The 12,946-nt window shown below is 48.2% G+C and overlaps 1 protein-coding gene across 1 annotated transcript; it reads left to right on the top strand.

Annotated features, from left to right (window-relative positions):
• Positions 1 to 1,978: 1,978 nt before the first annotated feature.
• On the top strand, positions 1,979 to 12,372 carry PRAF2 (PRA1 domain family member 2). Its single transcript, XM_035140915.3, has 3 exons — positions 1,979 to 2,174; positions 7,084 to 7,301; positions 10,802 to 12,372. The coding sequence occupies exons 1-3, from the start codon at positions 1,996 to 1,998 to the stop codon at positions 10,939 to 10,941; spliced, it is 537 nt and encodes a 178-aa protein (XP_034996806.1). The 5' UTR covers positions 1,979 to 1,995; the 3' UTR covers positions 10,942 to 12,372.
• Positions 12,373 to 12,946: the final 574 nt, after the last annotated feature.

Below are 12,946 nucleotides of genomic sequence, written 5' to 3'. Positions count from 1 at the left end.
GAATAAAATGAATGTTGCAAACTAACATCAACAATGTAGAAAAATAAAGGGAAATTTCCCCATACGGATCGCAACATTACAGAACAGAGGAATCTTGTATTTTGAGAAAGAACCCAAAATATAAAAATTCCTGGAAGGCAATTAAAGAGTGGCGATAGAGCTGGATGTCCGGTTTGATTGATGTTTGCTGGAATCCCATTATATGCATGGTAAAGCTGCAGTCTATGCACTTCATCGGAGGAAGCTGGGCTGACCTCAGCGGCACATGCTGTGCAAAGTGCCCTGATCACAGTGGGCTGAGTGCTTATTATTCCACCCAAAACTGCAGGCACTTTTATGCCCGTCTTAAAATAAAGCTTTAAAATAACAATCAAAAAGCTAAACTTGTGTGTGTTTTGAAATACGGTTGGGGTTGGTTTTTTTGATGTTATTGTAGGGTTGCCATAGTTCAATATTTCATAGCTTTGTTGGGCTTATGTGTCCGGATTGTCAGGGACACATAAACGTTTGGCGCTGTTTTCGACTACCATATTCCGGCTATGTCCGGACGTATGGCAACCCTATTTATTGTTTTATCTTTTTGTAAACCGGCTTTGAGGGTGGTTGTTGTTTTTGTGTGGGGGTGTTTTCCTTTTTAAAACCAAGCTGTGTATTACAAACCTTACGAAATGAACAAACTGCACGGGAGCCAAGTGATGTGAGCAGGGCCGGATTTAGGTTCGATGAGGCCCTAAGCTACTAAAGGCAATGGGGGCCCTTTGTATGTCCAGCTGTGCTTTGTCAACAACAAATGGTTGCTGTTTTTTGTGTTGAATATATGCTGTAGGCCTATGCTAATTTATGGACCTAATAGGTATCTTTGTCCATGTCCATGGAGTTTTCTTGGCAGGGATACTGGAGTGGCTTGCCAGTTCCTTCTCCAGGTGGATCCCGTTTAGTCAAAACTCTCCACTATGACCTGTCCATCTTGGGTGGCCCTGCATGGCATAGCTCATAGCTTCTCTGAGTTATTCAAGCCCCTTCGCCGACGACAAGGCATTGATCCATGAAGGGGTCACTGGTCCCATCACCTCCTGGCAAATAGAAAGGGAAGAAATGGAGGCAGTGAGAGATTTTCCTTTCTTGGGCTCCTTGATCACTGCAGATGGTGACAGCAGTCACGAAATTAAAAGACGCCTGCTTCTTGGGAGAAAAGCAATGACAAACCTAGACAGCATCTTAAAAAGCAGAGACATCACCTTGCCTACAAAGGTCCGTATAGTTAAAGCTATGGTTTTCCCAGTAGTGATGTATGGAAGTGAGAGCTGGACCATAAAGAAGGCTGATCACTGGAGAATTGGTGGTGCTGGAGGAGACTCTTGAGAGTCCCATGGACTGATAGAAGATCAAACCTATCCATTCTTAAGGAAATCAGCCCTGAGTGCTCACTGGAAGGACAGATCGTGAAGCTGAGGCTCCAATACTTTGGCCACCTCATGAGAAGAGAAGAATCCTTGGAAAAGTCCCTGATGTTGGGAAAGATTGAGGGCACAAGGAGAAGGGGACGACAGAGGATGAGATGGTTGGACAGTGCTCTCGAAGCCACCAACATGAGTTTGACCAAACTGCAGGAGGCAGTGCAAGACAGGAGTGCCTGGCGTGCTATGGTCCATGGGGTCACGAAGAGTCGGACACAACTAAACAACGAATAGGTATCTAAAGCCATTTGCCACTGTCGCTGTATGTAGGTTTCATTTTACTTGTTTTTTATCTTATATTTTGGAAATGTACATCCAGGTGTTGTTTATTTCCTTTTATTTTTTGGGGGGACCTCCAAGAGAGTGGGGCCCTAAGCTCTAGCTTGTTATTATGCGTAGGCTACATCCGGCTCTGGATGCGAGCCCAGTTCCCACCGCCGGGACTGCAATTCCCATCTCTCCTCGCGGCGAGGCCTGTGCTCGCCGCGATGCATCCTGGGGCTGGTAGTCCAGTCCCCGCCGCCGCCCGCGAGCGAAGATGTCCGAGGTGCGGCTGCCGCCGGTGCGGGCGCTGGAGGATTTCTTGCTGGGCTCCAGCCGGCTGGCTCCGCCGGACGTGCGAGACCTGCAGCGCTGGCACAACCGCGTCGTCAACAACCTCCTGTACTACCAGAGCAACTACCTGCTGGTGCTGGGCACGGGGCTGCTGCTCGGAGGGTCAGTCCGGCGCGGGGGCCACGGCGGCGGTGGTTGCAGCAGCAGGGGACGGGTAGCAGGGGCCGCGAAAGCTGCGCTCGCTCGTGCGCTCTCGGCGGCGCACGCCGGGAATACGCGCGCTGCATCCTCGGGGCGAGACGATGCGCAGGTGGGGGGGGGGTAAAAGGAGGAGCGGGGTTGGAGCGGGTTAAATCCGGGGTGAAACCCCAAATTCCTTGAGTTGGGGGATTTAATCAGGGCCGGATTTAGGTTTGATGAGGCCCTAAGCTACTGAAGGTAATGGGGCCCTTTATATGTCCAGGTGTCCTTTGTCAACAACAAATTGTCGCTGGTTTTTGTTGTTGTTGATTGAATATGTATGCTATACGGCAATTTAGGGACCTAATAGCTATCTAAAGCCATTTGCACATAACAAAATACTGTTTGTATTTTATCAAAGTAATTGTGGAACTGAAATATAATTAAGAAGTAGTGTATTTTTGGGTGTCTGGCGTGCTCTGGTCCATGGGGTCACAAAGAGTCGGAAACGACTAAACAACAACATATTTTTTTGGGGGGGGGCAAGAGAGTGGGGCCCTAAACTATAGCTTGTTTAGCTTATACGTAAATCGGGCAGTGGATTTAATGCATGTTCTGGCTTTGTCCATGGGCGTAGCCAGGATTTTTGTTGGTTTTTTGGGGGGGAGCAGGCCTTTTGTTGGGGCAGAACCTCAGTTTGCTATGCATTTTTATTGATTTAGGAGGGCAGCTGCCCCCTGCCCCCCCCCGGCTACTACCATGTGTTTGGCTCTCCTTTGTGTACCCATCCACAGTGGCTTAAACGGGTTGCAGATGCTGTAAGCCGGGGATGGAGGAGTCCCCGCGGGTGGATGCTGTTGGACTCCAACTCCCATCAGGCGCAGCCAAAGTGGCCAGAGGGAAGGGATGAAGGGAACTGTAGTCTAGCGCGATAGGGCAGGGATGCAGGCTGCTTCTCCATTAAAGAAATCCCTATGGGTAGGAGGGGGAAAGAGATGTGCAAGGTGGAATTGCCGCTTTCCTAACCTCCCCTCCTCACTTCCTTTCATTTTATTGCTCTTGCGGTGCCTGTAGCGGTAAGATGACAGAGCTTTTGGCCACGACTCCTCTCCAACCGGGAAAAGGGTTGCGTGTACGGGGGGACTGTGGTTAAAAGCATAGGGATGGCCAAGCAGGCCCAGTAGTGCTTCTCTTAAACTGAGCCCTGAGCTCGATCATAGAATTGTAGAGCTGGGAGAGTCATTTTATCCAACCCCAGGAAGCTTTGTCAATGCAAGAGCCTAAGATTGCACTTCCCCACCCCTATCCTGTGTTCCTTAGTTTAGTAGCTGTTCAACAATGGGCAAGTGGGAAGGGCAGTCAAATTGTTGAGATGGGGTCAAATTGTTCAGGATTCCAAACATGCTCCCCCACCCCCAATACTCTCTTCCCTCTCCTATACACAGTTACATGAGAGTAGGTCTCGTGGAATTTACTGGAACTTACTTCCCAGTAGAGGACATGGGTGGCTCTGTGGGTTAAACCACTGAGCCTAGGGCTTGCCGATCAGAAGGTCGGCGGTTCAAATCCCTGCGACGGGGTGAGCTCCCGTTGTTTGGTCCCTGCTCCTGCCAACCTAGCAGTTCGAAAGCACATCAAAGTGCAGGTAGATAAATAGGTACCGCTCCAGTGGGAAGGTAAACGGCATTTCCGTGCAATGCTCTGGTTTCGCCAGAAGCTGCTTAGTCATGCTGGCCACATGACGAGTGGAAGCTGTAGGCCGGCTCCTTCAGCCAGGAAAGCGAGATGAGCTCCGCAACCCCAGAGTCGTCCGCGACTGGACCTAATGGTCAGGGGTTCCTTTACCTTTACCTTTTACTTCCCAGTAGACATATATACCGGTTGTGTTTTACAAAAAAAACCCTGCTCCCTTCCCCTTATGGGGTACTCCGGAGCCCATATAGAGTCCTTAAGTGGGTTCCCTATCGGTAGGAGAAAATAACAAAGGCCATCCAGAGTATATTGAGAAGCAAAGCGACCTGATCTTTATTCAAGGAACTGTTTCAACAGGGTCCCCACTCACCACACGCAGGAGGGAGGAGAACCCTGAACAATGGTGCGCAAGCCCTTACCAACTTTTGAAATTGCCCACCCTGTAGCCCAAGCAGGGCTGGCTTTACCACAGTTTTGATGAGGCCCTAAGCTACAGAAGGTAACAGGGCCCTTTATATGTCCAGCTGTCCTTTGCCAACAACAAATTGTCACTGGTTTTTTGTGTTGAATGTATGCTATATGGTAATTTATGGACCTAATAGGTATCTAAAGCCATTTGCACATACTGTAGCAAAATATGTATTTTATCGAAGTAATTGTTGAACTGAAATACAATTAAGAAGTAGTGCTGCTCCCCTCCTCTGCTGGTCCCCGGAGTGTGCCAGGGAGCTTCAGAGGCCCCTTGCTCAGCATTGGCCCAGCGCTACCAGGCCACAGCTCCCGACCCGGGGTGGATGCAGTGGAGAGGAAGAGCAGAGTGGCAGCAATGCCACGCTGTCTCCTCCACTGGGCTCCTGCACGCAAGGGAGCCTTGGAGGCGATGGCCCAGTGCTGCCGGGCTCCCGAGGCCAGCAGGGGCTGTGCAATCCTTGCCCTGCCCCGGGTGCCAGCAACCTGCCCCTGGCACATGCCTGCAAGTGACCTTGGACGCTGCTAGAAAGGTAAAGGGACCCCTGACCGTTAGGTCCAGTCGCGGACGACTCGGGGGTTGCTGTGCTCATCTCGCTTTACTGGCTGACGGAGCTGGCGTACAGCTTCCGGGTCATGTGGCCAGCATAGAATCATAGAGTTGGAAGAGACCACAAGGGCTATCTATCTAAAGCCATTTGCACATACTGTAGCAAAATATGTATTTTATCGAAGTAATTGTTGAACTGAAATACAATTAAGAAGTATATTAATAGTGAAATGCACACTGTTCATTTTATTTGTTTTTATCTTATATTTTGGAAATGTACACCCAGGGTTTATTTCCTTTATTTTTTGGGGTGCCCCAAGAGAGTGGGGCCCTAAGCTATAGCTTGCTTAGCTTATATGTAAATCTGGCACTGAGCCCAAGACCACCACCCCAAAACATCACACATGCATTACAGAAGGAGGCAGTTTCCTTCTGTGCATAAATTCTTTTTTGCCAGGATACCTGATAATGGTCACTGATTGCATTACCTGGGCAGTCTAGCCATTCTTTTCTGATGGTTAATACTTTAGTTTAGTTCCTGAATCCAGGTCACAGTCTCACACTAGTCACACACAAATACGCCCTTAAGACAGGATTTGTAAACAAAAAGACAATGGGAAGGCTTTCCCCATTTGCCTCCCTTACTGCAGAGGAATATCTGAGGTCATTGGGAGAGTTAAAATGGCTTCAGGATTGCTCTCTCATACTATTTCAGACATATGGTTCATATATTTAGATATGTATGCATTTATGATTATTCTATATTTGAGACCTTAAAATTCTTATAACAATGGTATTGGGCTGGAAACATGGCTTCTGAGAACAGGAGAATTTTCTTCCAGGATTGAGGTTCATCTAGGTCAGCATTCTCCCTTCCAAGTAAGCGGTGAGGTTGTGGGTGATACCAAATAGTTCAGGATGGTGAAATGCAGAATGGATTATTAAGAGGACCGAAAAGATGTCCTTGCAGGAGAGGTGAATGACAGGCACTCCGACAGAACAGAGATTAGATTAGGGTTGCCATATTTCTAAAAGTGAAAATCTGGACACAAAAGTTGTTGAGTTGTCCCCCCCCCCTTTTTTCTTTTTGGCCAAGTTGTTGAACTTGTTTTGGAACTATTTTTAATGAAATTTGCCAAAATCTACACTACCGACTTTGGCTGCCATACAGCTGGATTTGGCCGGACATTTCAGCAATTTCCACCCAGGAAACCTGTTTACAAGGACTGAATACCGGCTATGTCCAGGAAATTCTGGACGTATGGCAACCCTAGATTAGATGCGACAGTAAAGCTGCATATACCAGCAATGAAATGGCAATGTTCCATTTAGCCCTGTGAGAAGCAAGAAATAGCAGAATCAGTGTTGCAAAATCATTTCTGCCAAGGTTCTCTGATATCTGCATTATTTTTAGCAGGACTCGTGGTGATCTCTTGAAAACAAAGCTTATTGATCTGTCTTCTGTGCATTTGTTCATCATCCTATGCCAAAAGGGTTTTAAGGCAAATTGCAGCAAAAAAATATAGGGCACATGACAAAATACAAAATCCCATAAAAATAAGCAGCAATAAACAACCATTATAAGTGATCGTACACTAAATCCCAGCAATTAAAACTCACCAACCACCCAGTAATATCAGCACAATCACCAGAAAATGACAAACCAACAGGAAAGAGTCTGGGAGAAAAGAAAAACATTGACATGGCGCCAGAAAGATGCTAAAGTCAGTGGCAGACTAGCTTATTTAGGGGGAAGATTCCACAGTGTGATAGCGGGTGGGAACGAGAGCAAAAAGGGCCCTTACTCACTTCAGAGAACCCTAACTTGACAAGTTCTCTGGCCAAATAATAAAGACCGCTACTTAAAACGGGTGTTAAAAGGTAAGGACCAGCCCACAAGACCACCTCATGCTAACAGAATATATTGTCTTTAAATGGAATCATAGGAGCCAACTCTCAGAGGCCCGTGGGGGCTTCGTCCCCCACAATAAAATATTTGAGGGGGCTGCCCTGCCCCAAAGTTGATGGGCATTGCCCTCCAAATGGAGTTTGTGCACTGTCATGTGATCGGTGATGCGGGGTGGGGCTGACCTGGGCCCCCACAATGTTTTATTCAAGTGGGCACCCCTAAATGGAATTGACATTGCATTCCTACTCCCCACCCTGCCCGTTTCCTTGCAGGTACTTCCGCCCCTTGTTGACTCTGCTGAGCGCTGCTCTCGTGACGCTGATCTTTGTGGGCTTCATCTGGGCGGCTGAAAACAAGGCTCCCGTGCGACGCTTCCGGCGGAATTACCCTGGCACCTGCCTCCTTACCATCCTCGGCTCTGCGTACTTTCTGGTGTCCCTTCTCGACGGCTCCGCCACCTTCTTGTTTTTCATCGCTCTGCCCATAACGCGTAAGTCCCGAAAGGGAAGTGGGGTAGCCGTGGCATGGATGACCCAGGTTACGTAATTGTTGTGTCTCGTTGCTGAGATCTTGCATATCTAGTGCTCTGTCAGTGTTTGCATGGAACTTTAGCTTAACTATAGAATAATTCAGTAGTGCAATAAGCAGAACAATCTGCATTCTCCGACCCTTCCTGAGTAGAATTTATTCTGGCATGGAAACCACAGTATCTTAGCTTTCTCTTGAAATAAACAAACCTCTAGTTCTCCTAGAGCAGGCATGTCCAACAGGTAGATCGTGATCTACCGGTAGATCACTGGACGTCTGTGGTAGATCACATTGGCTCCCCCAAAGAAGCTGAACAACTGTGGCTCCCCTAAAAAGCTCAACGTTTTGCCTCCTCCCTGAAAAAACTTTGACCCCAAACCCCCCCAAAATAGGCCTTCCTCCTTAAAGCTCAACAACTTTGACCTGAACCCCCCAAAAGGGGGTAGATCACTGCCAGTTTTTAACTCTGTGAGTAGATCGCAGTTTCTTAGGAGTTGGCCACCCCTGTCCTAGAGGTTCAGATGAATCTGAAAACACACAGCACCCACAAAAAGCCCCGGTGCTCAGAGGTCTACCTCCCCAATGTGCTGGACCCCACATTCTGCACAAACCTCCACATAGGTAGGTAGATTGAAGACAAACCTTCCTACATGGCTAAGTTGCCTGTTCCTTTGAACATCAAAACAAGTTGCATCACTGCATGGCTATTAAATTTGTTCATTGAACAGCTGCTATGGTTGGTTGAAGGCTGGTGTTAATCTATATTCCAGTCTGATTTTTGTTAATTCTACAAAGGCCAGGGCTAGGTTGATGCTCAGACACTTCCTTCTGTAATATGTATGTAAGACAAAATGTCCTATATATTTACAAACTGATCAGTTCTCCCCTGCAGTGTTTCCATGATACAGTTAGGGCCCAGTGCATGTTGCAATGCTGCTGGAGCCCAGAAAAACCTACATCATATGGTATTAAGTCCAGAGTCTCTCAGCTTTCACTTTTTTTAAAAAAGGAAGGTTCTGGTGCTGGTGGTTGAGAAGTTAAGCTCAAAAGTGTTTGGCGCAACGGCTGAAATCTTGATGAGTAGGAGCCAGCTGTGGGGCTTCTGTGGTTTGCATGGCTCCTTCCTTTATCCAGAATAAAGTATACACAGTAATTAAAAATGCAGAAAGAGCCATCCAATGTAAGTGAAATCATGCAAATTTGCTCTCTCTGCCTGGTTTATTTTGCTTTCAGCATTTTATTTTTCAGTGTTTTTTATTAGGCAAGGGTACTGACAGCCTAATAAAAAATAAAAAAGGGACCCAGGTGGCGCTGTGGTTAAACCACTGAGCCTAGGGCTTGCTGATCAGAAGGTCGGTGGTTCAAATCCCTGTGACGGGGTGAGCTCCTGTTGCTTAGTCCCAGCTCCTGCCAACCTAGCAGTTCGAAAACACGTCAAAATGCAAGTAGATAAATAGGAACCGCTACAGCGGGAAGGTAAACGCCGTTTCCATGTGCTGCTCTGGTTTGCCAGAAGCGGCTTTGTCATGCTGGCCACATGACCTGGAAGCTATACGCCGGCTCCCTTGGCCAATAATGCGAGATGAGTGCGCAACCCCAGAGTCGGTCACGACTGGACCTAATGGTCAGGGGTCCCTTTACCCTTTACCTTTTACTGACAGCCCAGGCTGTGTTGGCCTGTCTTTCTCCACACACTCATTGAGTAGAATGATGGAAAATCTCCCTATAGCTCCTAGGAAAGCCTGTGGTAGAGAAGAAAGGGTGACTCTAGCCTTGCGTTTTTTGCCCTGGATGAATGAACTACTACTTGGGTCTTTATCGCAGGCCTGTCCACGAGGCTTTCTCAACGTCACTGTCCTGCAGACTCCATCCTATGTCTCTGAAGCTCAGGTCAAAGCATCGGGGGCACATCCCAGGGGCATAGCGGGGCTGTGGCCCTACGAGCACAATTTTGAGGGGGGTGCAGCTAAGCACCCCCACGACAGGCTCCCTCATTGTGGTCGGAGCCATGGGGAGGCAAGCCGTACCGGAGCTGGTCCTTCAGGGCTGTGGTAGCAGCGGCGTCTCCTTCTTCTCATGGCCAGTGAAGGGACACCCGCCTGTGCCCCACCCCTCCGAGGGGGGGGCCGCTGCTGCCACTGCCCACCAAAAAGGGAGGGAGCGGTGGCGCTGGTTGTAGTGCTGCTCCCCTCCTCTGCTGGTCCCCGGAGTGTACCAGGGAGCTTCAGAGGCCCCTTGCTCAGCATTGGCCCAGCGCTACCAGGCCACAGCTCCCGACCCGGGGTGGATGCAGTGGAGAGGAAGAGCAGAGTGGCAGCAATGCCATGCTGTCTCCTCCACTGGGCTCCTGCACGCAAGGGAGCCTTGGAGGCGATGGCCCAGTGCTGCTGAGCTCCCGAGGCCAGCGGGGGCTGTGCAATCCTTGCCCTGCCCCGGGTGCCAGCAACCTGCCCCTGGCACGTGCTATTTTAGTCTTGCTGCAAGTGACCTTGGACACGGCTAAAAAGGTCAAGGGACCCCTGACCGTTAGGTCCAGTCGCGGGTGACTCTGGGGTTGCTGCGCTCATCTCGCTTTATTGGCAGAGGGAGCCAGCGTACAGCTTCCGGGTCATGTGGCCAGCATGACTAAGCTGGTTCTGGCGAACCAGAGCAGCGCATGGAAACGCTGTTTACCTTCGCGCTGGAGCAGGGCCTATTTATCTACTTGCACTTTGATGTGCTTTCGAACTGCTAGGTTGGCAGGAGCAGGGACCGAGCAACGGGAGCTCACCCCGTTGCAGGGATTCAAACCGCCAACCTTCTGATCAGCAAACCCTAGGCTCTGTGGTTTAGGCCACAGCGCCACCCGCGTCTATATACTCGGCTATACAGCTGCAAATAAAACGTTTCAAGTGTGTTGTAAAGTGCAATATACAAATGTGACACCAGATGGTGATGGTGAGCTATGGCAAACTCAATATATTTTTCAAATATGTTTTCAAAACGTTTTTTTAAAAAGCATTTTCACAGCTTTTTTCATATGTGTGTAGATTCCACTCTTGTCAGTAGGCCAGTAGTGATTTGGTCAACCCAAGCAGGGAATTGAATCTCCTGCTCCCAATTCAAGTTGAATTCCCTATCCACTGTATCCCTAAGCAGATGACCGACCCTCTTGGGAATCTTTTTTGCAGGAAGCTTTCTTTTAATAGGTTGTTTTTGGCACTGTTGCTTTGCGGCTGCTCCAGCAAAGCTGGAGAGACAGTCAAGATGATGCCAAGCACTCTAGCTTGGCATTTCTGCTCCGGAGGAATGACCCGATTCCTCCTGTGGAACTGCCTGCAACTCCCTTGGCTCTCATGGTGCTAGTCTCTCCTGTTTCTCTTCTTGAAGGGAGAGATCTGTAGCAGGAGAACAGAAGTTATTTCTTTTCCCATGCTTTGCCTCTAACACTTCATTTCCCTTCTACCTCCCCCAACCCTGCAGTGACCCTCATCCATGCTTCCCTGCGGCTCCGGAACCTCAAAAACAAGATTGAGAACAAGATCGAGAGCATCGGACTCAAGCGCACTCCCGTGGGTCTGCTCCTGGAAGCTCTAGGACAGGAACAGGAAGCTGGATCCTAGATGATTCCCTTAATTCTCCCTTTTCCCTTTGGAAATAGGCTACCTTCCTTCCATTGACTGTTCACTTTCCCCCTTTCTGATCCCTATCCTGTGTGCTGTCTGTTCACTTAACCCAACCTAGCGGCCCAGCTATGAGCTCATGCAAGAGGCAGCTTGTGTCCTATGGATCAGAGCAGATGGCCGTTGGGACTCCCTGTCCCCAATGAATGGGACTTGATAGCAGAGTAGAAGGGGAACAGCAAATAGACTGGAAATCAAGGTAGCATTTCTTACTGGCCGTTAAGTATTAAGTACTGGGACTGTTTAAGTTTAGAAAGGTTCCAGTGCATGAGAAAGGGAGAAAAAGCTGAAAATAAGATTTATGAAAGACAAGACTGTATTATCTTTTTTATTACCAAAAAAAAAAAAAAACCTGGTGTAAAATGTTAGACTGTGGTATGCCTAGACACATTTTAAAAAAACAAACGACCCAAGGATCAGGATTTGATCCTAGAGCAAAGAATAGTAGCCAGCCGACCAATTAAAAAGGAGCCTCGTTCCAATTATTCCAAGCACGGGCGAACTTTAGTATTTACTAGTATAGCATTACTTAGCATTTATATAGCAGCTCCCAGACACTCCCAAGTGCTCCACCTAGAGCATGTAATCCTTTCAGCATCCGTGCAGGTCAGTATTTGATCCCCACATTGCAGCTAGAGGGAGGTGGGGGCTGGAAGAGAGCCGCTTGCCTCAGCCTGCCCATCGTGTTAATGGCGGAGCCGAGGTGGTCTTCTGTAGAACACCTGGCCTCTTGTTTTCAGAAAAGGGAGATTAGGCAAGAGTTCGGTTTGGATGGAGGTAAAGGGGAAAGTCATTTTGAGAAAGCTCTAGCTAGCTAAGTCAGAAATGGGGAGCCTTTTCTCGAACTACAGCTATGTCGCTGGCCATTGAGCTAGTAATTCATTAACTCTGCGGGTTTCCCTTATCTTATGGATTGTGTAACACTCCGAAGTTCAGAAGCTGTCTAGCAACATATACATTCCGCTCCGCAGAGGGAACCTCCAGCCCAGGCAAACTTCGAGAGGTTCTTAAGAGAAGCAGAAGAGGGTCGTCTAGCCATTTCCAGAGGCCAATCAGGGCAAAGTTTGACTCCTTGTCTTTTGTGGAGTCCTTATAGTATTCAAAAGTTCCGTGAATGGACCAAACCCTGGAATAGTGTGTCTTTAAAAGATGTAGCTGAAGGGTAGGTAGGATGTTTTAATAAAATGAAGGCGCTTGGAGGTTCTACAAGCATTGCCAAAAATAATAACTGTCCAAGGGGTTTGAATATTGTACTTCTCCATTTCTTCTATATGCGGTTTACATTTATTGGGAGGAAATCCGTTTCAAAACCTTCTGTATGGCACTTTTTTTTTTGCTAAAAAATGTTATTGATTGAAAAAAATGACTCAATCACTAATTCTCTCTCATTCTCTATCTCTCTCTCTCTCTCTCTCTCTCTCTCTCTGTGTGTGTGTGTGTGTGTGTGTGTGTGAGTGAAGGGGAGGTGACCTCCCCTGTACCCCTCAATTTTGTGTGCATGAGGAAGGAAAAAACAAGCACAAGCATTGCAACTTCCATGAATCACCGCTCCTTTCAGGAGCCCTACTCCCAGCAGTGGATTCCTTCAATCTCTCTCACCAGATTCATGACCCTTTTGCCAATGGGCCCCTCGATTAAACCTTGTGCTAATTTGATCTTTCTGTGCCAGCAAGCATTTCTGCTTGCCGGACGGGACAATCTCCCCTCTCCTCCTCCTGCCCGTTCTTCTAGGGGTTCTCTAACCATCCCCCGAACCAATTTTGGACGACAAGGGCTGTTATGCTAGCAGAACTCTATTTGTGCTGGTTCCTGCTAGTGCATCTGTTTCGCTGACTCCAGCCCTGTATGTATAAGACCAGGAATCCATAGCTGAAGGAGTTGTTTCATGGCTCTCTCCATAGGTTGTGCTTTGGTTTCAGCCATCTGTGTGCTCAACAGCAGTGCC

This window comes from Zootoca vivipara, chromosome 15 (genome assembly GCF_965207765.1).
Source record: "Zootoca vivipara chromosome 15, rZooViv2.hap1.1, whole genome shotgun sequence".
Taxonomy (NCBI): domain Eukaryota; kingdom Metazoa; phylum Chordata; class Lepidosauria; order Squamata; family Lacertidae; genus Zootoca; species Zootoca vivipara.
This window is presented reverse-complemented; position numbering and strand designations above follow the sequence as displayed.